Below are 26,105 nucleotides of genomic sequence, written 5' to 3'. Positions count from 1 at the left end.
AACCCAGACATTTGTTGAATTTGAACATCAGGCAAATTTTAAAAATTATAGAGCATTTTGTAAAACATGTCATTTTTGAGCAAAAACATGTGGGAATTGGGAATTAACTCATGCTAGAATAGATTATGGAATGGTAAAATCATCTATATTTTCGTACCTATTAGGATCCCATTTTTTTTAAGTCGTTTTGATCAAATCCAACCCTAGAGATGCATTTAGTATGGCCAATTTGATTGGAATCTACGTTGGATCATGTTTTTTTTTTGGACTAAAAACAAATGACTATTTAAATCATAAAATTTTAGTATTTTTTTACATCCATTGATTTTTGAATCACTGAAAAATCCTACAAACAAGTTGGATCCGGCGATTCAAACCCCAATTTTCACTAAACGAACATTCTAGATCACAATTTATAGGGTCACATCTGATCAAAACAATTTGCAACAATGAGATCCTAGAGAGGATATGGTGAGAGGGATGATGTTGGAGATGACCGCTTTGTATCCGTGAAGTACAAAAGCTGCCGAATTTATAGCTTTCCTAAAAAGCTGGCCAACCTTTTCTGCAAAAGGATGGGACATGGTCAGATATTGGATCCGAGTCCACACATGTTATTTCCGGATATGGATCTTTAGGCAAAATCCAAATGGGAATTCAGATCAGATTCGGATCTTTTCAATCGGATTACTTTTCTATTTGGGTTGGATTCAAATCAGCAGTTTAAGTTGGATCAGAAGTTGATCCAAATAAAAAATCTGACCTGATTGCATTTTTACATGTAAATAGCTTGTTTTTGTTTTTCTTTTTTAGGATCCAGCATTACCGCATGTATTTTTTATTCTGATTCAACCTTAGCTCCTTTGATCTGATTGAGATTCAGATATGGATTCAGATCTATGTTTACATTTGGGATTCAGATTCTGATATGACAAGATCCGTCCCAAATCTGGCCTGTTTGCACCCTTAATTTTAACCATATACCGTTTCATTTTAGTTTCAAGATACACTTTGTCATAAAATCACGTTTTCATTGTTTAGTCGAATGAAATGTCCAAAAACAACCTTAGTATTTTATTGTTTATCCCAAAGTTTATGATGAGCAACTCATACTTTAGGCAGGTATCTGAAATGCATTAAGAACCAATGTCAGTATCGGTATCGGCTTTGAATCGTTTGGCCACTGAATACCCATACTCAAGTGAATCGTATCGGACCAAAAATAATTAAAATTTATTATGTATCAATCATTACATGACACGTGTTAAAACCATTAAATAATTTTAAAATAAAATTATAAAATAATGTTTGGTATTTTTTTTTTTTACATTCATTAAAAAATAGTGGCTTACATCTTATCGATTTTCTGCCGATACACACCGATACTGATAACATTGTAAAGAGTTATCATGGAAAAGTTAGCACACTTTGTAAAGGGTTGTTGAGTTGGGAAGTTCTTTGTAATTTAGTCAAAATTTGTACGGTTTTAGCAGCACATATATCATCTAAGAATGTTACAAAAGTTGTCTGTGAAACGTGGAGATGTGGATGGTGCACACCATGTGTTTGATAGGATGCCTGAGAGAAACTTTAAACTTCGTGTCATGGACTCCAATAACTGTGGCTTACCATCGAAATGGGCAGTAAAAGATGCGTTGACATGGTTCATAAGATGAAGCCTTATGAATTTGAAGCCTGATCAGATAACCTGGGTTGGTGTTCTTGCAGCTTATCTAAAGAAATGGCATAGTGCAAGGAGATCGTCTGATAAGATGCATGCGAGAGGCATGGTCTGTTCTTCAGCGATGAATGGTTGGATATAGGGTTGGTAATGAGCGGAATGAGGCGAGGTTGAAGAGATCAAGCTTGGCTCATTATTGTGGCAAACGAAGCAGATTCGAGCTTATAATGATCCCGAGCTAAATGAACTGAGCTCAAGCGGGTTTGTTTACAAAAAAGAAATATTGTTCAAGAGCTGGAAGTAATAGGATCATAAAAGAATACATTATTTCAGAGCTGAAAGCAATGGGATTTTATTTCTAAACCTATTGCTGGCAAACCAAATACTCCAATCATTTGTTTTATACTGTAGAATATGATGTTAAATATACCTGGTGAAAACGAGCTCCTTACGATCCAAACAAGAAGAACAAGATGCACAACTTCACGTCTGATGATTGCATACACGCAAAAAAAGAGATGATATAATGAGCTGAAGAGGTTAATGGACCAATTAAGCAAAGCTGGCATTATTAACAAGGGCTAAGCAAAGCAAAGTTAGGATTTGTCACAACATTGGCTTTGTCCCGCACAATGTTAAGAAGACAAACAAGCCAATGCCCATTAGATTTCATAGCAGAAAACTCGCTCTTGCATTTGGGTTGATCAGCAAGCCTTAAGGAGGATTATTCAAATCGTTAAAATGACCCATGTTTCTTTGGTGAGTGGTGAATACCACTTGTTCATGAAGTCTGTCTGGTGATGCAGATTGACATTGTTTTGAGAGATTCAAACTGATCCCATCATTTTTGTGATGGTAAAGGCTCTTGCAGTGATCATTGGTGACTTCGCCCTTATAAATCCTGACAGAAACCATAATTGTAAGGGAGAGCTTGGGCCGCCAGTTACTCAAATCCAATACATGATCAACAGTTTGGTGTGGATGCTGGTATCCCATAGTATGATCAATCCAGCAATACATGATATCCCATTATATTGTAAAGTAGATTATCAACCTCTTGTAGGCAGTTGACTCCAAGGGGTCATCCATAGGGTCTTGGGCTTGTGGATAGGGAGGTCTCCCCTTACCCTGAGTTTCAGACCCCATGTTGGTGCCCCCTTCCTCAAGGAGACGCAGAAGAATCTCTTGGGATCGAAGGGACTGCCCATAGAGTTTTATGCTCCTGAGAAGACCTTAAGAATGGCAGGTTAAGACCAGCAATAGCCTGGCGGGTTGAAAATGTGTATCTCCATTTTCTATATATTGGTTTAATGGAACCTCTCTCATACGTGTGAGAGGGAGAAAAGTCTCTGCCCTGGATGTAGGTGTTAAAACACTGAACCACGTTAAATTCTGGTTGTCCATTGTTTTCAAAGAGTAATTGTTTGAAGACTTTTAGTTTAGAACGAACCTCTTCTGATAGCAGGCTAAAACAGAAATAGAATGTTCCTACAGCAGGAAAAAGCAAACGTATTGTTACTATAATAGGGGCATGTTAAAGAGCATTATTAGGGGCAGGTTGAAGACCATTGGTAAAGATAGCTTGTGCTCGCAATTTGACAAAGGGAAGGCTACTTTGTCAAAAGGATCAAAGTTGGACAGCAGAAGATTTTCTTTATGTTGTTGCTACAGGCACTTTCTCTTCAGCCTCCACTTTTTTAATCTCCAGCATGTTGATGCAGTTATAATTGATAAGAATCGGCCAATTCATATCTAATCAGCCCTTAGCCAATGCCGATTCAAAAAGGGCCAATTCATGTGTTTTTTCAATTCACTTATTTTAATATTTTTAAGAGGTTAAAAAATTGTTTAATATTTTATTATATATATTTTTGATGACATGTCATCTAATGGTAAAAAGTTGTCGATTCACAAATTATTCTATTCGATTTCTTAGGTTTTTTTAAGAAACCGATCCACCTAATGAACCCATTTTAACAACATTGGTTATAATCAAGAATAGATTAAAACCTACATAAAATGACAAAAAGAACACTGGAGAGCATATTCCAATAACTATGTCTCTTAGCACCAAAGCATAGAGGGATGAAAATAATAAATAGAATAAACATATTACATACAAGGATTAAATGTGGCATCTTTAGGATGACTATGATGCTGAAAGCATGTAAGTTGCTTTCAGATAGTCTATAATTTCTGCACTTTCGAACATCTTTACCCCAGTATTCGGGTCCTCCAAATATGGCACCTGTACATATTGATAAACTTGATAAAAATGCATCATCTGAAAATTCTTCAAGTTGTCTGTAAATACAAACAGCCATAATAAAGTAATGCCTACTAAAAAAATATTTGGCCTTTCATTCATGTGTATCTTTGTGGAAATCTTTAATTAAGCAGTTCGCATCCAATAAGGTTGATGAACAAGTAATCATCATGCAAGAACAATGAGTACTATGACTATAGATGTGAAAAGGACATTAAGCAAAAAACTAGAAACCTGAAAATGTCCTGCTCTCTCAAATAACCTCTGTCGATTTGGACTACCACGAGCAGTGCTGCAAGGAAGATTGCAGTAAGAAGCACGATGAAACCAAGATGAGACTTATCATGACAACAAACTGCTGATTACACTAAGAAACAGCAGAATGAGGTTAGCATCATGTATTTTTAGTCCTTTCCCATGGTATACTTACTAATACTTCAAATGCAAGTGTAATTTTTCAAAGGAATACAGGCCACTGCTCTTATCAGATTGTTGAAAAATAGGTCTGCATTTGTTCTCAAGCAAAAACAAAAGTTCAAGGCAGAAATATTCAAAAGTTCTTCCATGACTGAACTATAGCTTGATAACACACTTTCTTTTTTTGAGAGACAGCATAAACAACATCCATGTGCAGAAGATCTAGTTGTGTTACTAACAGAATAAAAGGGCAGTGACAAAAAGAGGAGAGATCAACTTAATGGATTTGTAGTATGGACACAGAATTCATAGCAGGTGCGGTAAGATATGAGCAACCAACTGAACATTACCTGTGAAGCAGGTGTGGCAACTCCAGCTCAACCAGAACTTCACGGACGATCTTACAAAAAGGGGAAGCCTGCAAACAAGTGTTTTTTTAACTACAAATAAGATAGTGGTTTAATCAGGATAGCACCTTTATCTCCTCCAAAATGCTTGCCTGTGTATTTTATATCACTAATCACGGCTACAAAATAGTACTACTTAGTAGCTTAATCAGGATAGTACTTAGAGCTCCTCCACATTCTTTTATACTCATGTATTCTAATAACACCAAGGGTATCAGAAAGTTGTGTACACCAACATAAGAAAAGAGAAACCTTGCATGAAAAAAGCTGATATGATTATGATCTTACCTCATATGCCCATAACTCAAGTGGTCTAGCAGGGGCTTTTGACAGGCTATATGAAGAGCCCTGCAGAAAGAATTGGAAGTAATGTTGAAATCAACCCTACATTTAGCAATAGAATTCAAGGAATTTCAGCAAGCAATAGCAGTGAATACTGAAAAGATGGTGTTGGATCTCATGCCCCTTGAAATTCAGAATCAAGTAAAAGATATGTCTTTCTAGCCTAATATTAATGTTTATAACAGTGGTTCAAGTTGGATTGACTGTTCATTTTATTTTCTCTTTGAGAGGCAAGCTGGGAAGGCAGCATCCTATGGGATAAAATCCAAGATCTGTCAGTAATGATAGCACAAAATTACTGATCATTCTATCACATTTGACCCAAGAAACTATGTTTCATGGAAACAGGTGCAGGTACAGAGGGTATGATTTTAAAAAGCATGGGTGCATGGGTGTACACACACACCATAAAAATACAATTATAGTTCTACAAATGAAACTAATATTATGAACCAAACACAATTTTGATGATATATGGCTAACTAAACAATCTAACAATTACTGGGCAAATCAAATCTTTAAAAATCATAGCTACACTAAATGAATTTGCAAATAACTAAAGTTTGCTTTTAAAATAACTATAGTTTAAAAAATCATATACACATTAAATAACTCAGATACGTCAAAGGGCCTGAACAGGAGAGAGAGAGAGAGAAGGGGGGGAGGGGGGAGGCGCTGGTTACCAGAAGAGAGACAACCTCAGAGAACTAGAAGAGAAACTATGAAATAAAAAAACCTTGGAGGTCACCAAGGCCACAGCTGAAGAGGATGGTCGAATGAGAAAGGGGGTCGTGTGTTGATCATTGCCCCCCCTTTGATATCTGTGGCACAAATTTAAAAACAACAAGTATGGATCTGGTCAACATTGACCAAGCCTAAAAATATGAACCAAAAATGATCAACTGCACCCGACCCCCTTTAACTGTACTGGGTGCCACACTGCACATAAGCAGTGACGTCACACAGCAAACAAACTGGTTCCCTGATCTTTAAAGCAAAGCAAAACCTATTCCCAATATAGAAAACTTTTTGTTTGATAGTATAAAAAACGTGTCCACAAGATCTGACAAGTATATCAACTATATGGTGAGAGAGACAACCAAAAGTTTCACACAAATCACAAATAAGAGCACCTCCCAACTCTTTCTCCAAAAAACAGGACGCACCACAACTAAGTGACAAGAAAAGAACGGGGAACAAGGGAAGAGAGAGAGATATTGAGGCATGTAGCCCCCTCAAGTACCATGGTCATTCAGATGAAAACATAAGCTTTGTTATGCTGGTTTCTACCAGTGAACAAATCAGCAAGAATGTTTATGTGTCCAGGAAGGCATTAGGGCAAAATGAATAAACATCCTGAGCATCAAACTCCTTGGAGATAGTCAATAATGGTTCCACTGAGTCCTACCGTGATAATATCTACAAATACACATCGAAATTAGAAAAGTGCACAAGTGGAAGCATGGATTCTGACTGTTCATTTATAACACATGTTGAGAATTATGTAAAACAGTGTAATGATAATCATGTGCTGCCCCCTCACCTTAAGTATTCTTTTGACGTGTTCTTGATATGTTTTTGGTATTAATGCTGGCATACTAAAGATAGTGTGTTGAAGTTTGTGTTAGTGCAGTACACACTATTTTGGATATTGGTTTGCTGCTATTGTTTTCTTGTGCAGCACTATACTCTGTAGTTGGGGGTTTGTGTGAGGTATGGAGAAAAAAGCAATTCATATTGTCCCAGCGAAGCTAGATGAAACGAACTATGCTTATTGGGCAGATTTTATGACAGCCGTAATAGTAGAAAAAGAGCTTGGGGGATACTTGAATGGCTCAAAGGTGAAACCCAAGCCCACTGATGCTCATTTTGACAAAGCGATAGATGAATGAGTTGTGAATAATGCAAGGGTCGAGGCTTGAATACTAGGTTAAGTAGAACATATGATAGCTATGAACCTCTCCAAGATTCAGGAGGCCAAAGAAGCTTGGGCATATCTCAAACAAATCTACAAGCAAGAACATTGCGATAGGCAATATCAACTCAATCAAGAATTGCAGGGTATGCGTCAAGAAAACAAGTCAATTGAAGAATTTTATTCGGATATGCAAAAAATTTGGGATGCACTTGCACTCATGGAAGGCCAAACAAAATGTGAGAAATGTGCAAAGTCTGAAATGTGTATTTCATGTTGTTAAGATAAGTCGACTAATTAGAGTTTTATCCATGTTTAAGGTTGTTTCTTATATTTTATAGATAATAAGGGACCTAACTGTAATTTTATTCTTTTGGCTAATCTCTACTTATACAGGAGATTATACCTAATTTGATAAGGTGAACGACTCTTCCTCTCTCTCTCTTTTCTCTCTCTCGGTCCTCTACTGTACCAATCCACATTGTATCAGAGTCGACGTTCTTGGGAACATGACCTCTGGTTCTGCGCCAAATCTTGCGTGAAGGTCATCGGATCTCGTGACTTCGAGATCGTGTGAAGGTGGATTGCGTGAAGGTAGATCGCGTGTGGAAGATCGGGTAAGGTGTGTTCATTTTTTTTTTTGGTGGTACAGATCTGATAATAGATCTGTAGTTTGACAAAAGTCATGACTCAGATCTGTAATCAGATCTACAAGTCGTGGTTATGGGTAAAATGAAGGACATATTTTGTAAGTTTCACCCAACAGTGGGACACGACACTAAAAATTATTTCGTTCTAAAGAATATTAATCAGGATTATATTAACAAGAATCTTCTGGTGGAAGGTGCCGAAGATGAAAAGATGACCATACTGAATTAGCCCTTCCTTCAGAATTCAACCGTAATGATATCTGATCATCCATTTTAGCCATAAGATCACATCCAGCCATGCCCTAGTAGTGATATTGATATTCAACATCAGGTATTAGTATTACATAAGGCGCAGTCCAATACTCAGAAGATGAACCTCATTTCAGCTTTCAACAAGCTGAAAGTCTCAAAAGAGCCTGCTGGGATATCTCCTGAGGTGTCCAAAAGAATGCCATGGTTCCCCAAAAGCTTTATTAAATCAGTGTCTGAAAAGGGCAAAACATCAGAGGAGAAGGTCGATACAGTGCAAAGACCAATTATTGCCCTCTCAAATATCTCGATCTTTGAATTGGCGCGTGCTTCTCCCAAGCATCAGCAAGTCCTGGATGATTTACTGCGAAAAATCAAGGTTAAGTCAGGCATCACCCCTGAAAACATGGCCCAGATCGTTAATCAGACCATGACTAATGCTCACATAACATTCTCCGATGAAGATCTACCCAAGCCTCATGCATTTCATAACAATGCTTTGTACATTGTGGTTCGAACCAGGGAGATGATTGTGTAATGAAATGGTGGTCTTCAACAAATGCACGAATAACTCACAAACAAGTGTCTATTGGAGACACTACAAGCATGACCCTTGAAAGGGTATAAAAGGAAGAACACTTGAAAAATAAATAATACTTTATTCATGAACAAAATGCTTAAGAAGCATAGTGGTTTACATTGAAGGGGTTCACCCCTATATATACAAAAAAGTGGAAGAGAGAGGAGAGCTCATTTTGACCTCTCCAAAAGAGACGTTGGAAGTCCAATGTCTCTTAATATAGCTGTTGGACTACAGTCCAACAACATTTATTATTATAGCTGTTGGACTATAGTCCAACAACATTTATTATAGCTGTTGGACAACAGTCCAACAGCTATTTGCACAGTCAAGTTCCAATTGAACTAGATGCTAAAAAAGAAAATAAAGAAAAATAGAAAAAGAAAATAATAAAAGAAAATCTAATAATATTAAATTATATATATATATATATATATATATATATATATATATATATATATATATTACAGTTTACATTTTAACACTCCCCCTCAAACTTACGGTACAATGAGCGAAAGTTTGTCTAAGAGGAAGTGAAATCTGGGAGCAGCGAGAGGCTTGGTGAAGAAGTCTGCTAATTGATATTCTGATGTAACATATGGCAGATCAATGGTTCCATGTAAGTATTCCTCTCTGACATAGTGACAGTCCATCTCAATGTGTTTAGTGCGCTCATGGAATGTCCGGTTGCTTGCAATGTAGATCGCACTTTTGTTGTCACAGCACATCTTTGAAGCTTGCGTTGCTTTAACTCTCATATCCGTTAGCAATCGTCTGAGCCAAACAACCTCCATAGTGGTGGTTGCCATGGCTCTGTATTCAGCTTCAGTGGAGAAAAGAGAGACTTTCTGCTGCTTCTTGCACCTCCACGAAATTAAGGTTTCACCTAGGAACACACAAAAACCAGTAGTTGAGTGTCTATTATTGGGATCACCTCCCCAGTCAGCATCAGTATATACAATTAAATTTAATGAAGATGAAGCAAACAAGAAGAGTCCTCGTGAAAGAGAGGATTTTAAGTATCTAATAATACGCAAAATTGCTCCCATGTGCACGGAGGTGGGAGCATGCTGAAACTGACTGGCTGTATGAACCGCATGAGTTATATCTGGCCTAGTAATGGAAAGATAAGAAAGAGCTCCAACAAGCTGTCTATAAGGAGTAGGATCATCAAGAAGTTCTCCATCATCAATTTTCATTTTAACATTGACAATTTCTGGAGTGTCTACTTTCTTATCATCTGTAATTCCAGACCTGGAAACGATATCAAGAGCAAATTTAGATTGAGATATCAAATACCCCCGAGGGGAATAAGCAACTTCAATGTCTAAAAAATATCTTAATAAACCTAAGTCAGTCATTTCAAAGTGAGTTTTAAGAAGAGATTTGATATTTACAACTCCCTGTTTGTCGCCTCCGGTGATGATCATATCGTCCACATCAAGGTTTTAAAACCCGTGACTCGGAACTCGACTCGTTCTTTATTGACTCGTGACTCGGCGGGTCAACTCGGTGACTCGGACCGGGTTTTGTTAACTTTTGATTTTAAAAGAAAAACAATATATAATTTGTCTGAAACCATGTTTTTGAGTAAACATAGTCTCCAAATGTCTGTAAGAATATAAAAACAACTGCAAAGAGCTATAGAGGTTTGCTTGAATAATTGAATTTGATATCTATACAAGCACTTTGACAGTCAATTTGTCATGTGCCACAGAAATCTGGGAGTTTAAAGATTAAAAGTTTATTAGATGTAGAACAGTTGGTCACGACAAGCAAAAATTCATTAATTTTGCTAGTTTAAGTCCCGACTGCCAAACCATTTCATCAGCTTGCAGAAAGTACTAGACTCTTTTAGCCTTACTCAAGACCTGGTTCTCCATTTCAACAGTTTATCTGATTTTTCATATCAATCCCAATTTTGAGGTAAACAAGGTCTGAAAGTGCAAAATAGGCCATTTTTTATTTGACAAAAGCAAATGCATACAAAAATCTCCTGGTTTTGCCAATAGAGTAAGTTTTTCAATGTATGTTTTTACACAGTCAATTGTACATACAATCTATTAGAACACAATTTTTTTTTTCAAATAGTTTGTCAACATGTAAGCAAGTTTCTCTAGGGCTTCATAAATCAATGGCCTACAATATGCCAAAATTTCATGACTCAAAAAAACATATTTTTACATAAAAAATATGATAAAGGTGTGATTCCTAGCAAATAAACCATGTTGAACACATATATGAGGTCAGATTGCTTAGATACAACTTGCATCTATGATTTTTCAACTAGATTGTACAGACAGTAAACAGTAGACTGCATACATGTAAATATATCATTACCATTTGAAACTCAAAAACAAATTTCAAACATCCCCGAACTCGCCCGAGTTAGGCCGAGTCAAGCCGAGTCAGGCCGAGTCAAGCCCGAGTTTTGGCAAACCGAGTTTGCCTTGCCGAGTTGACTCGCTGGAGGGCCGAGCCGAGCCGAGTCAGCCGAGTCAACGAGTTGACTCGGCGAGTTTTAAAACACTGGTCCACATAGAGAAGAAGAAGAATGATGCCTGCATCAGATTTCTTAACAAACAAAGCAGTGTCAGTTAAACAAGGTTGAAAACCAATATCAAGCATAATATGACTAAATCGGTCATACCAGGCTTTTGGAGCCTGTTTAAGACCATAAAGAGCTTTTTCTAGACGAAGAGCTTTACCCTTAGGGATACTAATACCAGGTGGGGCTTCCATGTATACTTGTTCAACGAGATTCTCATTCAGGAAAGCATTTTTGACATCTAATTGAAAGATAAGCCATGTTCTAATGGAGGTCAAGGCTATTAAAGTTCTAACAGTGGTCATACGGGCCACATGAGCAAATGTTTCTTCATAATCGATGTCATACTCTTGGGCATATCCTTTTGCTACTAAACGGGCCTTATATCTTTCCAGGGTCCCATCACTTTTGGTTTTGACTTTGTATACCCACCTACAACCTATAGGTTTTTTACCCGGAGGGATATCTTGTATCGTCCAAGTATTGGCCTTTTCTAGTGCATCCAATTCTATTTTCATGGCTTCTATCCATTCTATATGATTTTTGGCTTGAGAATAGGATGATGGTTCAACATATGATTGTATTAATGTAATGGCGGCCCTATACGTAAGTGAAAAAGATTCATAAGACACAAATTTTTCTGGAGGTTTAGAGATTCTAGACGTTCTTCTAGGTGAGACTTCAGAGTATTTTTGTAATGCACATGGAAAATTTTGCTCTCTACGTCTTGAATATTGTAGACTAACATCCCTATGGATTTGCTCTTCATTATCATTATTTTCAACAACAATAGGACTTTGATCATTGTCAAGGTCACATCCAACATCACATTCATTGGATTTTGAAGTTGGATCAATTAAAAACGAGTATTCAGTGACATCCTTGGATTTTTCAAATTCAAAGAAGCTTTCTTTTTCCAAAAAAGATACATTTCTTGACACATATAATTTGTCATTTTGAAAATCGAAACACCTGTAGCCTTTTTTATTATCAGCATATCCTAAAAAGGCACATGGGATTGCACGAGGAGAGAGTTTGTCATTTCTGTTGGTGAAAACAAAACATTTGCATCCAAAAACTCTTAATCTAGAATAATCTGGAGTTAAATTAACAAGCTTTTCTATTGGAGTTGTATTCTTTAATGAGGAAGATGGCATCCTATTAATGAGGTAGGTGGCAGTTAGGACCGCTTCAGCCCAAAAACTTTTTGGAACTTGATTTGCAATTAGCAATGTCCTAGTAGTTTCCATAATGTGCCGATGTTTGCGTTCGGCTAGGCCATTCTGTTGTGGAGTGTGTGGACATGATCTTTGATATGTAATACCATGTAAATTGAGATAGTCTTTGAATTCATTGAACATAAATTCTCCCCCTGAATCAGTGCGAAAAACAGAAATATCATTTTGAAACTTATTTTTAACCATTTTATGAAATATTTGGAAGTTAGCAAAGACATCAGATTTATGTTTAAGAAAATAAATCCAAGTATGTCTAGAAAAGTCATCAACAAAAATGACATAATATGTATAACCACCTTTGGAAATAACTGGTGCGGGGCCCCAAACATCCGAATGTATTAACTCAAGTGGTCGTGAGGAAACAAAAGTTCTACTAAGAAATGGTAACCTTTTCATTTTGCCAAGAATGCAGTCTTTACAAAAAAAAAGTTCAGAATTACAAAATTTTTCCAAACTTGGAAAATATTGAATTTTAGACATATGAGGAAGGCCAAGCCTTTTGTGCCATAAATCCAATTCTAATTTCTGAATATTATAACAAAATGCATTCTTGGGTAATTCCAAAAGGTCCATGTAATAAAGTCCTCCTTCTCTATGGCCTTCCCCAATCAGCTTCCCTGACTGGCGATCATGTACCCAACAACCATGAGAAGAGAAGGAGATATTACATCCATAATCAGATATTTGCGAGACAGATAAGAGATTCAAATTAAGTTTAGGGCTGTCACATGGGTGCGGGTGCGGGAGCGGGTGCGGGTGCGGGGATTCGGCACTTCCAAAAAACCCGGGTGCGGGGGTGCGGCAGGGGCAAAAATGTAAAAAAAAAAATTATATATATATATATATATATATATATATATATATATAAAATTTTGAAGTTTTAACAGTTTAACATTTAACAGTAAACATTGTCATAAACTCATAATATGATTCATCATGCATGCAGTATATCAACCTAAATATCAAATTATCAATCAAATAAGTAAAGCAATTACATAAATCGACCTAAATATCAATCAAATAAGTATGCATAAAAGAACTAAATTACATACCAAAGTATATCCTGATGAAGTAATGGATGCTAATAATTTTCTTCTTCATCATCAAATGCATCATTAGAAGGAATACTGGGCTCAGCTAAATCCATGTTTGTTACGTTGAATTCATGTTCTCCCTCGAAGTCACACTCTTCTGGGTTTACATCCCAAAATTTGGATGTTCCTTGTCTGCATTATAAACCCAATTTGAAAATGATAAATACAATACAAGTATATTTAAATGAAAACTAAGAAATAATCAAATAACTAAGAGAGCAAATTAGTACCTGTATTCATCATTGCTTCGCGAAAGTAATCGAAGATTTGAATGAACATATACTAAATCCTCTGCACGCTTGCTGGTGAGTTTATTTCTCTTCATGTTGTGGATTTGAGAATATATGCTCCAATTTCTTTCACAACAAGATGAACTAGCAGGCTGCGATAGCAATCTTAATGCAAGACGTTACAGAAGAGGTGTTTCCGATCCAAATGTTGACCACCATGTGATAGGATCTATATTATCTTCTTCTCTCGCGAATAATGCCGGTGCATATAATCTCGAAGATGAGAATTTTTCAAACTCTTGTGTGACTTGATGTAGAAGATGTGCTTCTGGAAAAAGTCTTGTCATACACATATTTCTATGTCTTGATAGCTCTGGGTCTAAATTTGGAGGGACACGACCAATACCACCAGCCCGCCACTTATTTGCATAATATTTTGGATTAAGAGAATGTGCCATGCAATGCAAAGGAGTGTTGCTCTTATCCCATCTTCTGACTAAAATTGAATGAATATGATTAAAAAAATCTGAATCATCCAATGCAGGATTTTTTTCTTCATGCATGAAAACTATAACTTGTATTTTTTCAATCATATTATCCCACATTTCATAAACTCTGTGAAGCATGGGCTCATCCTTATCAACTTCTCTTAGCATTTCCCAAATAGGTTGCGTAAATTGAAGGAAGTATACCACTATGTCCCAAAACTCATCATCAAGAATGAATTTCTTAATTTCTTGAGCCTTCATATCATCATCAACACGATAGAATGCCCAATTTTCATCAGTCACCATGTTAATCAAAGCATTCTTCACTCTTTTAATCCTCTTCATCATCACAATGATGGACGCAAAACGTGTTTCAGCGACCTTCAACAATTTCAAATCAGAATGCCTATTAAATATAGCATTAGCACGATGGTGGTTAACAACAAAATTCCTAATGCTTTTGACATTTCTTTCTAAATCTTCAATCCATGAACATAAAGCATATACTTGTGAATTTTCTTCTTCTTTGGGGTTGCATATGCTCTTTAGGGCTAGATTTAAGCTGTGTGCTACACAGGAAGTCCAAAAAATATGAGGGTACTCACTCTCCAAACTCAACGCTGCACTTTTACAAACCGGAGCGTTGTCTGTAATGATTTGTACCACTTTCTGATCACCCACTTCTTTTATCACTTCTATAAACAATCCCTTCAAATACTCTGCATTTTTATATTCCCCAGATGCATCAACTGCTTTCAAGAATATTGGGCCACTAAGCGAACAAGCAATGAAATTGATTAATGGACGCCTTTGAATATCTGTCCATCCATCAGACACAATGGAAACTCCATTTTGCTCCCATGAATATTTTTTAATTTCTAGCAACCTCTCCACGTTTGCCCTCTCTTCTGCAAGAAGTGTGGTTCGTATTTTTTCTGAACTTGGAGGCACATAACCACTCAAATTACAATTTGCCAAGGATGTTACTAAATCCTTCCAATAAGGATTTCTAGCCGCATTAAATGGGAGTGAACCAGAATAAAAGTACCTCCCAACTTTTCTATCCAATTCTTCTCTTCCATATGTATTGAATGCTGCTTGTATCGTTCCTCTACCTCCTAGATTGACTTTTCTTTTTTTTTCAGCATCTTCTTGGTGGCTTGCAAATGGCACACTGAGTGCAGAAGAATCGGCCATTGCCTTTCTCTTCTCATATTCTTCTTGTATTTTCTTGTATTGCCTTCGCATTGCCTCATCAACTTTTCTGCAAGCTGAAATGCCATGCCCTGGTATCTTCAACAAATGAGCCTTCACTCTTGTGTAAGACCCAACAAAATCTTTTTCGCAGAGCTTGCATCGAAATCTTTTGTTTCCACCACCTCCTTCTCCAGTTTTTGCAAGTTTATCTACATGTACCCATAGTGGCCCCACATCATCAATCTTACTGCAACTATCAGCAAAACTAGCAGCAGAACTCACATGTTGGGATGAGGATGAAGCAAGTCCTTTCCCTTTATCCGTCATTTTTATCCTGAAAACACAAAAAAAAATACATTACAATTTTCAAATCAATTCGAAAATACAGGGAGAAGGGGGGGCTCAGCCCCTCCCCTGCCAACCCAACAAGAGAGCGAGAGCGAGGGGGGCTCGGCCCCTCCCCTGTCGACCCAAAGAAAAAAAAAGATGGGGGAGGGGCTCGGCCCCTCCCCAGTCGACCCAAAGAAAAAAAAAGATGGGGGAGGGCCTCGGCCCCTCCCCTGTCGACCCAAAGAAAAAAATAGATGGGGGAGGGGCTCGGCCCCTCCCCTGTCGACCCAAAAAAAAAAAAAAACTGATGGGGGAGGGGCTAGGCCCCTCCCCTGTCTACCCCAAAAAAAAAAAGATGGGGGAGGGGCTCGGCCCCTCCCCTGTCGACCCAAAAAAAAAAAAAAACAGATGGGGGAGGGGCTCCTGTCGACCCAAAAAAAAAAAAAAAACTGATGGGGGAGGGGCTCGGCCCCTTCCCTGTCGACCCCCAAAAAAAAAAGATGGGGGAGGGGCTCGGCCCCTCCCCTGTCGACCCAAAAAAAAAAAACAGATGAAAAAAAAAAAAACTGATGGGGGAGGGGCTCGGCCCCTCCCCTGTCGACCCAAAAAAAAAAAAGATGGGGGAGGGGCTCGGCCCCTCCCCTGTCGACCCAAAAAAAAAAAACTGATGGGGGAGGGGCTCGGCCCCTCCCCTGTCGACCCAAAAAAAAAAAAGATGGGGGAGGGGCTCGGCCCCTCACCTGTCGACCCAAAAAAGAAAAAACATATATTTGAGGGGCTCGGCCCCTCCCCTGTCGACCCAAAAAAAAGAGGTAGATGGGGGAGGGGCTCGGCAACTCCTGTGCCAAAAAATGAGGGAGCAGGGGAGGCTCAGCCCCTCCCCTGCCGACCCAACAAGAGACCGAGAGAGGGGGGGGGGGGGGGTGCTCGACCCCTCCCCAGCCGACCCAAGAAGACAGTGAGAGACATACCTGCGAGCCGAGAGGAGGAGCCGAGAGGAGGAGTCTGGGAGGCGGCGGAGCTGGGGGCGGCGATGGGAGAGCTCGAGCTCAAGGGGAGAGAGAGGAGAGATTAGGGCAAAAAAAATTTTTTGCCCTAATCCTCCTCCTTTTCATCGGGGGGGGGGGGGGGGGGAATTTTTTTTTTCGCCCAAAAATTTGGACAAAAATGACCCTGGGTGCGTTGACCCCACCCAGGGTCGTGTTGACCGCACCCGGTGCCGCACCCGCACGCGATCCCGCGTCGCGTCGCGTCGACGCGGATGCGGCACCTGTTTTGCCGAGTCCCTGTGACATAGGTTTAGGGATATATCTAACTTTTGGGATAAAAAATCTTTTGGATTTTTGAAGATTTTCAAAACATCCTATTCCTTTTACTTCAAGAGATGTGCCATCGGCTGTAAAAACCTTTGACACACTTGAGTAATTTTTAAGACATTCAGATAGACTATTAACATTTGGGGTCATATGAAAAGAAGCACCAGAATCTAAAAGCCAAGGAAAGTTACCTGGACCGGAGAAAGATGCAGGTGCATCTTGATCTTTTTACTCGGATTCAACAGATGCAACTCTTTTTTCTTCTCTTCTTTTTAACTTTGGACATTGAGGCCTATAGTGCCCCGGTTCATGACAATGATGACAAATAACTTTTCTTTTATCAAAGTCGCCGTTTTGCCTTCCAAAATGAGGCGGCTTGTAAGTACGAGTATGATTCCCCGGTCTAGATACAGCTAAAACGGAGTCATCATCAACTTTTGGAGTACTTTTTCTAAGTCTATTTTCCTCCATAGTGAGCTCTTCTATAGTACCAACAATAGAAGAAATTTTTCCACGATGTAAAATGGCCGATTTGGTGGATTCAAACTCTGGCCTTAGACCATTCACAAATTGATAGAAATGTTCCATATCGAGTTGCTTTTGGCGAAGCTCGATATCTTCGGCACAATGCCATTTGGGCTCAAGAAGAGCCAACTCTTCCCAAAGTTCGGACAACTCATTATAATATTCTCGAATAGTTTTATCTTTTTGAGTCATTGTCCGAACTTTATCTTGTAAATTGCATACATGTGCAATATCTTTAAGGGAATACATGTTTTTGAGGTATTCCCAAGCCTTATCGGCATGCTCAAACTTAGCTAGACTAGAGCATTTTTTAATGTCTATGCTATTGATGAGCCATGACATAATTTTTGCATGCCCTATCCTTCATTCTTTTCATTTCTTTTCATAAGTGGCTAACGCCTTACTCTTCTCTTCTTCCGTTAGAGGAACCTCTTTATCACCATTTTTCTTGGTAAGAGATAGTTTAGGTTCCAAATCGGAACCATCCACTATACCCCATAAACCTTTTCCCCAAATGTAGTGCTTCATAATCGAAGCCCACATTACATAGTTAGTATCATTTAGCTTCATAGGAATGATGGTGATCTTATCATTGTCATCCATCTTTTACAAGGGTAAGAGAGGAATAAATAAGAGAGAGAGAGAAAAATAAAAAGAAAAAGAGTAGACAAAGGAATAAGAGAGGATACAAAACCAAAAAATTTTGTAGCACAAGTTCGCCTTTCTTCAAACAAATCTTCTTGAGCCAAGAACAAGGTGATGAAACACCTTTTGTAAATGTGGCACGGAAATCGAGCCGGAAGCACTTCAAGATCTAAGGATTTCGTAGCTCTGATACCATGTAATGAAATGATGGTCTTCAACAAATGCACGAATAACTCACAAACAAGTGTCTATTGGAGACACTACAAGCATGACCCTTGAAAGGGTATAAAAGGAAGAACACTTGAAAAATAAATAATACTTTATTCATGAACAAAATGCTTAAGAAGCATAGTGGTTTACATTGAAGGGGTTCACCCCTATATATACAAAAAAGTGGAAGAGAGAGGAGAGCTCATTTTGAGCTCTCCAAAAGAGACGTTGGAAGTCCAACGTCTCTTAATATAGCTGTTGGACTACAGTCCAACAACATTTATTATTATAGTTGTTGGACCATAGTCCAACAACATTTATTATAGCTGTTGGACTACAGTCCAACAACTATTTGCACAGTCAAGTTCCAACAAGAACTTGACTGGATCAAATATCTAGTTTCTATTGAACTAGATGCTAAAAAAGAAAATAAAGAAAAATAGAAAAAGAAAATAATAAAAGAAAATATAATAATATTAAATAATATATATATATATATATTACAGTTTACATTTTAACAGATTGTACCCCATGTGCTGTAGATGGAGGCAGTAGCCTCAACATTTGTCCTGAAATAATGGCCAAGGCTTTGGGTATAAAAGAAGAAGAATATGCACCAGATCCGATCACCATTTACGGATTTGATAATCATGGACAGACAACAAAGAGCAAGATTTTCCTGAAAATATTTATCAACTACTCTGTTCACACAGTGCTTTTCCACGTTGTCAATGTGCCGCCAATGTATAATCTTCTATTGGGGCGAACGTGGATTCACAACGCCAATGCAGTGCCATCCACCCTACAGGTTTTCGGTCGACCTGATCTGGTGAGTGTAGGTATGGGTGTTGTGCAGACGTCGTGAAGCGGGCGATAGGCATTATCTGTGTTTATGTTTCAGTGATGATGGAATGACAGCGTGGAGCAGACGCTGTTATCAAAGTTTTTTTCAGCAGCGTGGAGCAGACGCTGTTATCAAAGTTTTTTTTGGATCTGATACAGATCTGCAGTGTGGATCTGCGTATTGTGGAGCAGATCATTACTATGTTATGTTGTTGTGCAGACGCTGTTATCAAAGTTTTTTGTTATAACTGATACAGATCTACAGTGTGGACCTGCATATTGTGGAGCACGTATTAGTTTTTTCTTTTGATTCCAATCTGATACAGATCTGGGTTTCGTGGTGAAGACAAATCACCGTCGTCGATTTGCGTATTGTGCAGCAACAACATTTGTTGAGATTTTGAGTTATTTTTTTTTAATCATTATGGGTGAAGCTCCCAAATCTGATTTGAGGCTATTGGGAAATACAAAGCCTTTGCTAATCCTTTCTCATATGGTTCTTCCGTTAAATTGAATGAAACAAACTATGCAAGGTGGTCCAGGATGTTTATGATGTCGGTGTTTGGACATCGTAGAAAGCATATTTTATTGGAATCTGAGCCAAATGATAAAACCAAAAAATATAATACTTGGGAAGAAGATAATGACATTGTTATGTCATGAATCATGAATAGCATTGAACCTCATATTGCAGATGGCCTAATTTATTATAATCCAGCTAAACAGATGTGGGATAATCTTCGAGATACATATTCTCAAGAGACGAATGTGAGTCGTATTCTCAAGTTGAACAGGAGATATACAATTTACAGCAGGATGATCAGACCTTGGCCCAGTACTATGCTTCTGTTAAGGCTGCCTTTGAGAGACTTAATGCTCACAGACCTCTGTGTTGCTCAAAACAAAAGGATCATCAAGGACAAACTATGGTTGCTCGATTCCTTACAGGCCTATCATCAGAGTTCACAATTGCTAAAATCCAAATGTTGACCGGGTCTGATGTTCCTACTTTTGCTGATGCATACAATCGATTGAGTAGACTTGTCATCTCTCTTCCACAATCTCAACTTGCATCTCAGTCATCTGCTTTAGCTGTTCCATCTAGTTATGGACGAGGAAATACTATGAATGTTAGAGGCAGAGGTCGTGGAAGAGGTAAACTCCAATGTACCTATTGTGGAAAATCAGGACACTTATGTGTGATAATAAAAGTGTTATACAAATTACATTCATCACAGTCGCACTAAGCATATCGAGATTGATCAATATTTCATCAGACAAAAGATAGCAGACAAAGAGATTGAACCAGTTTATGTGCCTTCAGAAGACCAAGTTGTTGATCTATTTACAAAAGGTCTTACAAGTCAACGTTTCTGGTATCTGAAGAACAAGTTGCACATGGTTCATTCCCATGCTCAACTTGAGGGAGGGTATTAGAATATATTAGAATGTGGGCTGGATATGGATCCATTCAATAAAGGACCCATATCCGTTCCAGGTTTTGTATTTTAATGTAATATAAGTTACTAATACAGGGGCACTTTTATCCATGTACACATTATTGTAACCCTATTAATGTTAATAGAGTATTAACGCAGCCTGTGTGAGAAAACAGAGCTGCCGATTCCCAACAACAACAAATCTCTCTCTCTCTCTCTCTCTCTCTCTCTCTCTCTCTCTCTCTCTCTCTCTCTCTCTCTCTCTCTCTCTCTCGTCTTTGATTTATGCAGCAAATCTGACAAAAACATATTGAAGTTGACTGTCACTACATACGAGATATGATTCAAGCTGGACATATCTCTACCAAGCATGTAATCTCTGAGGATCAAGTTGCAGATATTTTTACAAAGCCTCTTGCCAGGCCCAGTTTCTCAAAATGTTGCGGCAAGCTGAGCATGATTGATATCCATGCTCCAGCTTGAGGGGGAGTGTTACGATAAGTCTACTAATTAGAGTTTTATCCATGCTTAAGGTTGTTTCTTATATTTTATAAATAATAAGGGACCTAACTGTAATTTTATTCTTTTGGCTAATCTCTACTTAAACAGGAGATTAGACCTAATTTGCTAAGGTGAACGACTCTTCCTCTCTCTCTCTTTTCTCTCTCTCGGTCCTCTACTGTACCAATCTACACATGTTAAACATGTTTAGGGCTTCTTGATCAATATAAAGAAACAACTAGGGTTATTGAGTTTCTTATGGCACTTAGACCCTATATAGTCAAAAGCCCTGACTAGGCACCAACTAGTTCGCCTAGTCAGTCAGATGTAAGTAAAATGCCTAGGCTTTGCAATTCCTAGGTGGGTACCTTAAAAGGTACCAATTTTGCCAACTCCGACTAAGGAGCCTAGTCGGCGACTAAGCTGCCTCCGCCTAGGCACGAGGGCAGTTTAGCCATTTATTATTCTTATATGTATTGTTATTTTTTATATATATAATTATATATATGTGTGTGTTTGAGTGATTTGTTATGTGAAATCATGAAAACATGCTTAGTTATTATATATATGTGTGTGTGCTATTTTACTTTTGGGATTTTTTCTGTGAAACAGTGAAAGCATGCACAATTAATTTTAATTGATTATTTTTTTATATATGTGTGTTTGTTTTTTATGATTTTTTTCTATAAAATCCTGAAAGCATGTTTAGTACTATGAATTATGTAATACGTTATTTATGTGTATGTGTTATTGTGCTTCTCTGAAAGGTTGAACCGTTGAAAGCATATTTTGTTGATTATACTGAATATGTTATGAATAATTGAAATATATATATATATATATATATATATATATATATATATTTGTATATAATTATATATATGTATATTAATATATTTTGTAAAAACATGTGTAATTTTGTATTTCTGTAATGAAAACATCTTATTAGTAGAAGAATTAAACATATTTTTATGTATATTTTTTGTACTCTTTTAAATTTTAATTAGGGTACCAACTAGTCCCGCCCTGTCCTCGACTAGTTTTTTTAGGGGTTTACATACTGAGCATTACCTAGCGCTTTTGATTATATAGCTTATACCAGAGTTTGATGTAGTGAGGAGTGTCATTCTGCATCGTACACTCTTACCTTTAGTCACCAATGTTCTAGCTGAATTGATTGCAGCAGAGACTAAAATATGAACTGGCAGCACCTCCACAACTAAGTGAAAAATTTGGTGATAGAGGTAGTGAAAGAGTTGGAGGAAGAGGTGACTTGAGCTCTATTCAATGTCACTATTGTAATAACTTTGGTCACATAAAGAACTTTTGTGCAATGCTCAAGAAAAAGAAAGGTGGAGTTTATGTAGCATCTTTTGATGATGAGGGCACAAAGCCCAAGGATGATCACACTGATATTGATGCTCAGCCTATCAGTTGTGAGAGCCTCAGAATCGTTAGGTGGTGGTCAGCTTCAGTTATTAGAGAAGATCCAACAATTGCAACTTCTTGCCCAATCAACTGGTATTGCTTTCTCTACTGCTTTCTCAGGTATCTTAAGTTGCTCATCTGGTTGGTTAATAGACTCAAGGGCTTCTTTCTATATGACAACTCATGAGCCTATCTTAACCAACTGTCAACCCTGTAATGACATTTTTCGTACTGCAGATGGTTCTTCCATGTCTATCTCAAAAATCAGTTCCATTACTTTTGACTCTTATCCTGGTAGTAGTAAAATTAATCTTTCTCAAGTTTATCATGTTTCATCCCTTGCTATGAATCTTATCTTTGTTGATCAAATTACCAGGATTGGTTGTTAAGAAAGAAGATTGTGATTGGTCATAGAAGAGGAGACTTGTACTACTTGGATTGGCTTGATACGAGTGAACAGAAGAGGTCCGGGATCAAATGAGGAGCTTTAGTAATAGATGAGTCTGGTTTATGGCACCAATGACTGGGTCATATTTTCAGTTCTAGGTTGCAAAAGTTGGTGCTTTTAGGAAGTATTGGTGGGCCTCAGTTGATTGTGTCCAATCATGTTAGAGACTCTGAGAGTTGTAGGTTGGTAAAGGGTTATGCCTTGCCATTCTAAAAGTCATTTTGATCTTGTGCATTATAATGTATAGGGTCCTTCGCTGGTCTTGTCAAAAGGAGGATCATCATATTTTATTACTTTTATAAATGATTGTACGGAATGTTGGGCTGCCAAGAGACATCATATTCAAAAAATGAGTGTAGCTGAGATGCGTATGTTGAGATGGATGTGTGGAAATACAATAAAAGATAAGATTCGGAACGAGGAGATACGTAAGAAGGTAGGCGTTGCACCCATTGAAAATAAGATGAGAGAGAATCGTTTACGGTGGTTTGGACATATTCGACGAAGGCCTAATGATGCTCCAGTTAGAAGGATGGTGAAATGGGAAAATATATTAGTTAAAAGAGGTCAGGGTAGGCCTAGGAAGACATGGATGGAGGTGATAAGAAAGGATATGAATGCTTTGAACCTCACCGAGGACATGGCATTGAATAGAAATGAATGGAGGAGAAGGATTCATGTGGAAGACCCATAATGATTTTCTTTGTTGGTTCATATCGCTGACCCCGATTGTTTTGGGATGAAGGCGTAGTTGTTGTTGTTGTTGTATAAATGATTGTACAAGATTTATTTCGTTATATTTTATAAAAAGTAGAAGTGAACTTTTTGATATCTTTAAGAACTTTTGTGTTATAATTGAGAATCAGTTTGCAGATAAAAATAAAACACTTTAAACTGACTCTAGTGGTAAATATGTTAGTTGTGTATTTGACAAGTTCCCACAGGAGAAAGATATTGTTCATCAAAGATCCTAGCCCTACACTCCTAAGCAAAATGGAGTGATTGAAAGAAAGAATAGACATATCTTAGAAACAGCAAGAGTTTTTCGCTTTGGAGGTGAAAGTGCCCAAGGTGTACAAGGAAAATGCAGTTTAGTTGAGTATCTATTAGATAAACCGTATGCCCTCAAGTGTGCTTAAAGGTATATCTCCATTTCAAAAATTGTATAGAAGAACTCCAAATTATGATATGATCAGAGTTTTTTGATGTATATGCTTTGTTCTTCTACCTGGTAGATATAAAGATAAGTTGTCTCCTCGAGGTTTTGCTAATAGCTAAAAGGGATACAAATGTTATGATCCTAGTGAAAAAAGGGTGTGGGTATCCCAACATGTTGTCTTTCATAAGGATATGTTATATTTTAGCCAACATGGAGAAAAGATGAGATGAGTCTGACTTGTCATTTTTTGTTCCTTTTGATGAAAATGAGGGTGTGAATGAAATGGTGGAGATTCAAGGGGAGTAAGTTCAACCTAAAGATAGTCGATTTGGACAAACCTACTCATGAAAATGTTATCGAAATTCCCTTCTTAGATCAAGTGGAGGCAAAGCCAGAGAGAAGAGAAGAGGTCGATTCCGATCATATTCCTTCGTCATCTGAATCCGGCTATCAAAATTTAGAGTCTTTATCTGAGTTGTCATATTCTTTCCTTAATCCTCCTCGGGTACGTAGAAGCTCTAGAACTTCAATTCCTCATCGTTTTGTATCCAGAGTCTTTTTTTCCTCAACATCGTGCATTTTTAGCATTGATTCATTCTTATGTTAAGCTTGAGACTTATGTAGAGGCATCAAGAAAAGGAAAGTGGCAAATAGCTATGATTGAAGAAATAAGTGAACTTGAGAGGATGCAGGTATGGAGATTGATAAAACCTCCATCAGGAAAGAATATTATTGGAAGCAAGTGAGTTTATAAGATAAAGACCAAGGCAGATGGGTCATTTGAAAGATATAAGGAAAGATTAATAGCAAAGGGTTATAGTCAACGGTTTGAAATTGATTTTGCTGAAATATTTGCTTCAATAGTTCATATGGCAACTATTTGTACATTGCTTGTTGTCGCTGCAGTACAATAATGGATTCTATGACAGTTTGGTGTCAAGAATGCCTTCTTGAATGAAGACCTGGAAGATGAGGTGTATATGGAACTACCACAAGGATATTCAGATCCAAAGGGTAGGGTTTACAAATTTCGTAGAGCGCTATATAGACTCAAACAGGCATGACGAGCCTAGTTTGAGAAGTTTAGTTCAGCAGTAAAATCTCCTGGATTTGAGTAGAGTCATCATGACTTTAAGTAGATGATATGATACTCACAGGAGATGACTTGGAGAGAGTTGAGGAGAGCAAGAGGAAGTTGTCTAGCATTTTTGAGATAAAAGACCTAGGGCGTTTGAAATATTTTCTTGGTTTGGAGATAGCATACTCTCCAAGAGAATTGTATTTGTCCCAGATAGTATGCGACATATTTAGTGGTAAAGGCAAGGTTGGCAGATGATTCAAGAAGAGTCAATTCTCTTAATGAAAACAAATTTGAAGATGAGAGTCACAAACGTAGAGTTAGAGAATCTTGTAGTATATTAACAACCAGTTGGGAGTCTCATATACTTGACCATATCCAGGCCAGATATTACCTATTTAGTTCATGTACTCAGTCAATTTATGAGTGCTCCAAGGACAATTCATTTAACCACAGTACTCAAGATTATCGAATATGTGAGAGACACTATACATTATGGTATGTTATTTTCATCATCATCTGTCACAGTGCTGAGAGCCTTTTGTGATGCTGATTTCGGAGGCTCTATTTGGGATTGTCTCTCCACTATAGGCTTCTGTATTTTTCTTGGAAGCTCCCTTATATCATGAAAAAGCAAGAAACAACATAGAGTTGCCTTGTCCACAGAGGAAGCTTAATATAGAGCTATGTCACAGGGATTCGGCTAGCAGGGTGCCGCACCCGCGTCGACTCGACTCGACGCGGGTGCGGATGCGGGTGCGTCACCGGGTGCGGTCAACCCGATCCTGGGTGCGTTGACCACACCCAGGGTCATTTCGGTCCATTTTTTTTATTTAAAAAAAAAATTTGCCCTACGAAATGGGTTGCGGAATTTAAAAAAA

General features: G+C 37.9%; 1 protein-coding gene across 1 annotated transcript in view; it reads right to left on the bottom strand.

Moving 5' to 3' along the window:
• Nucleotides 1-3,727: 3,727 nt before the first annotated feature.
• The window catches only part of LOC149817048 (Thioredoxin family protein), a 61,593-nt gene continuing 39,215 nt past the window's right edge, over nucleotides 3,728-26,105 (bottom strand). The window contains exons 9-12 of the mRNA XM_089987815.1: nucleotides 5,060-5,119; nucleotides 4,715-4,782; nucleotides 4,182-4,239; nucleotides 3,728-3,929 (exon numbers count right to left, since the gene is read on the bottom strand). Of these exons, the coding sequence (XP_089843941.1) occupies nucleotides 3,831-3,929; nucleotides 4,182-4,239; nucleotides 4,715-4,782; nucleotides 5,060-5,119 (285 nt within the window). The 3' untranslated portion in view covers nucleotides 3,728-3,830. The remainder of the gene's footprint in view (nucleotides 3,930-4,181; nucleotides 4,240-4,714; nucleotides 4,783-5,059; nucleotides 5,120-26,105) is intronic.

Source organism: Nuphar pumila, chromosome 14, assembly GCF_984573655.1.
Source record: "Nuphar pumila chromosome 14, dmNupPumi1.hap1.1, whole genome shotgun sequence".
Lineage (NCBI taxonomy): Eukaryota > Viridiplantae > Streptophyta > Magnoliopsida > Nymphaeales > Nymphaeaceae > Nuphar > Nuphar pumila.
Note: the sequence above shows the minus strand (reverse complement) of the source record. Positions and strands in the feature narration are given on the sequence as shown.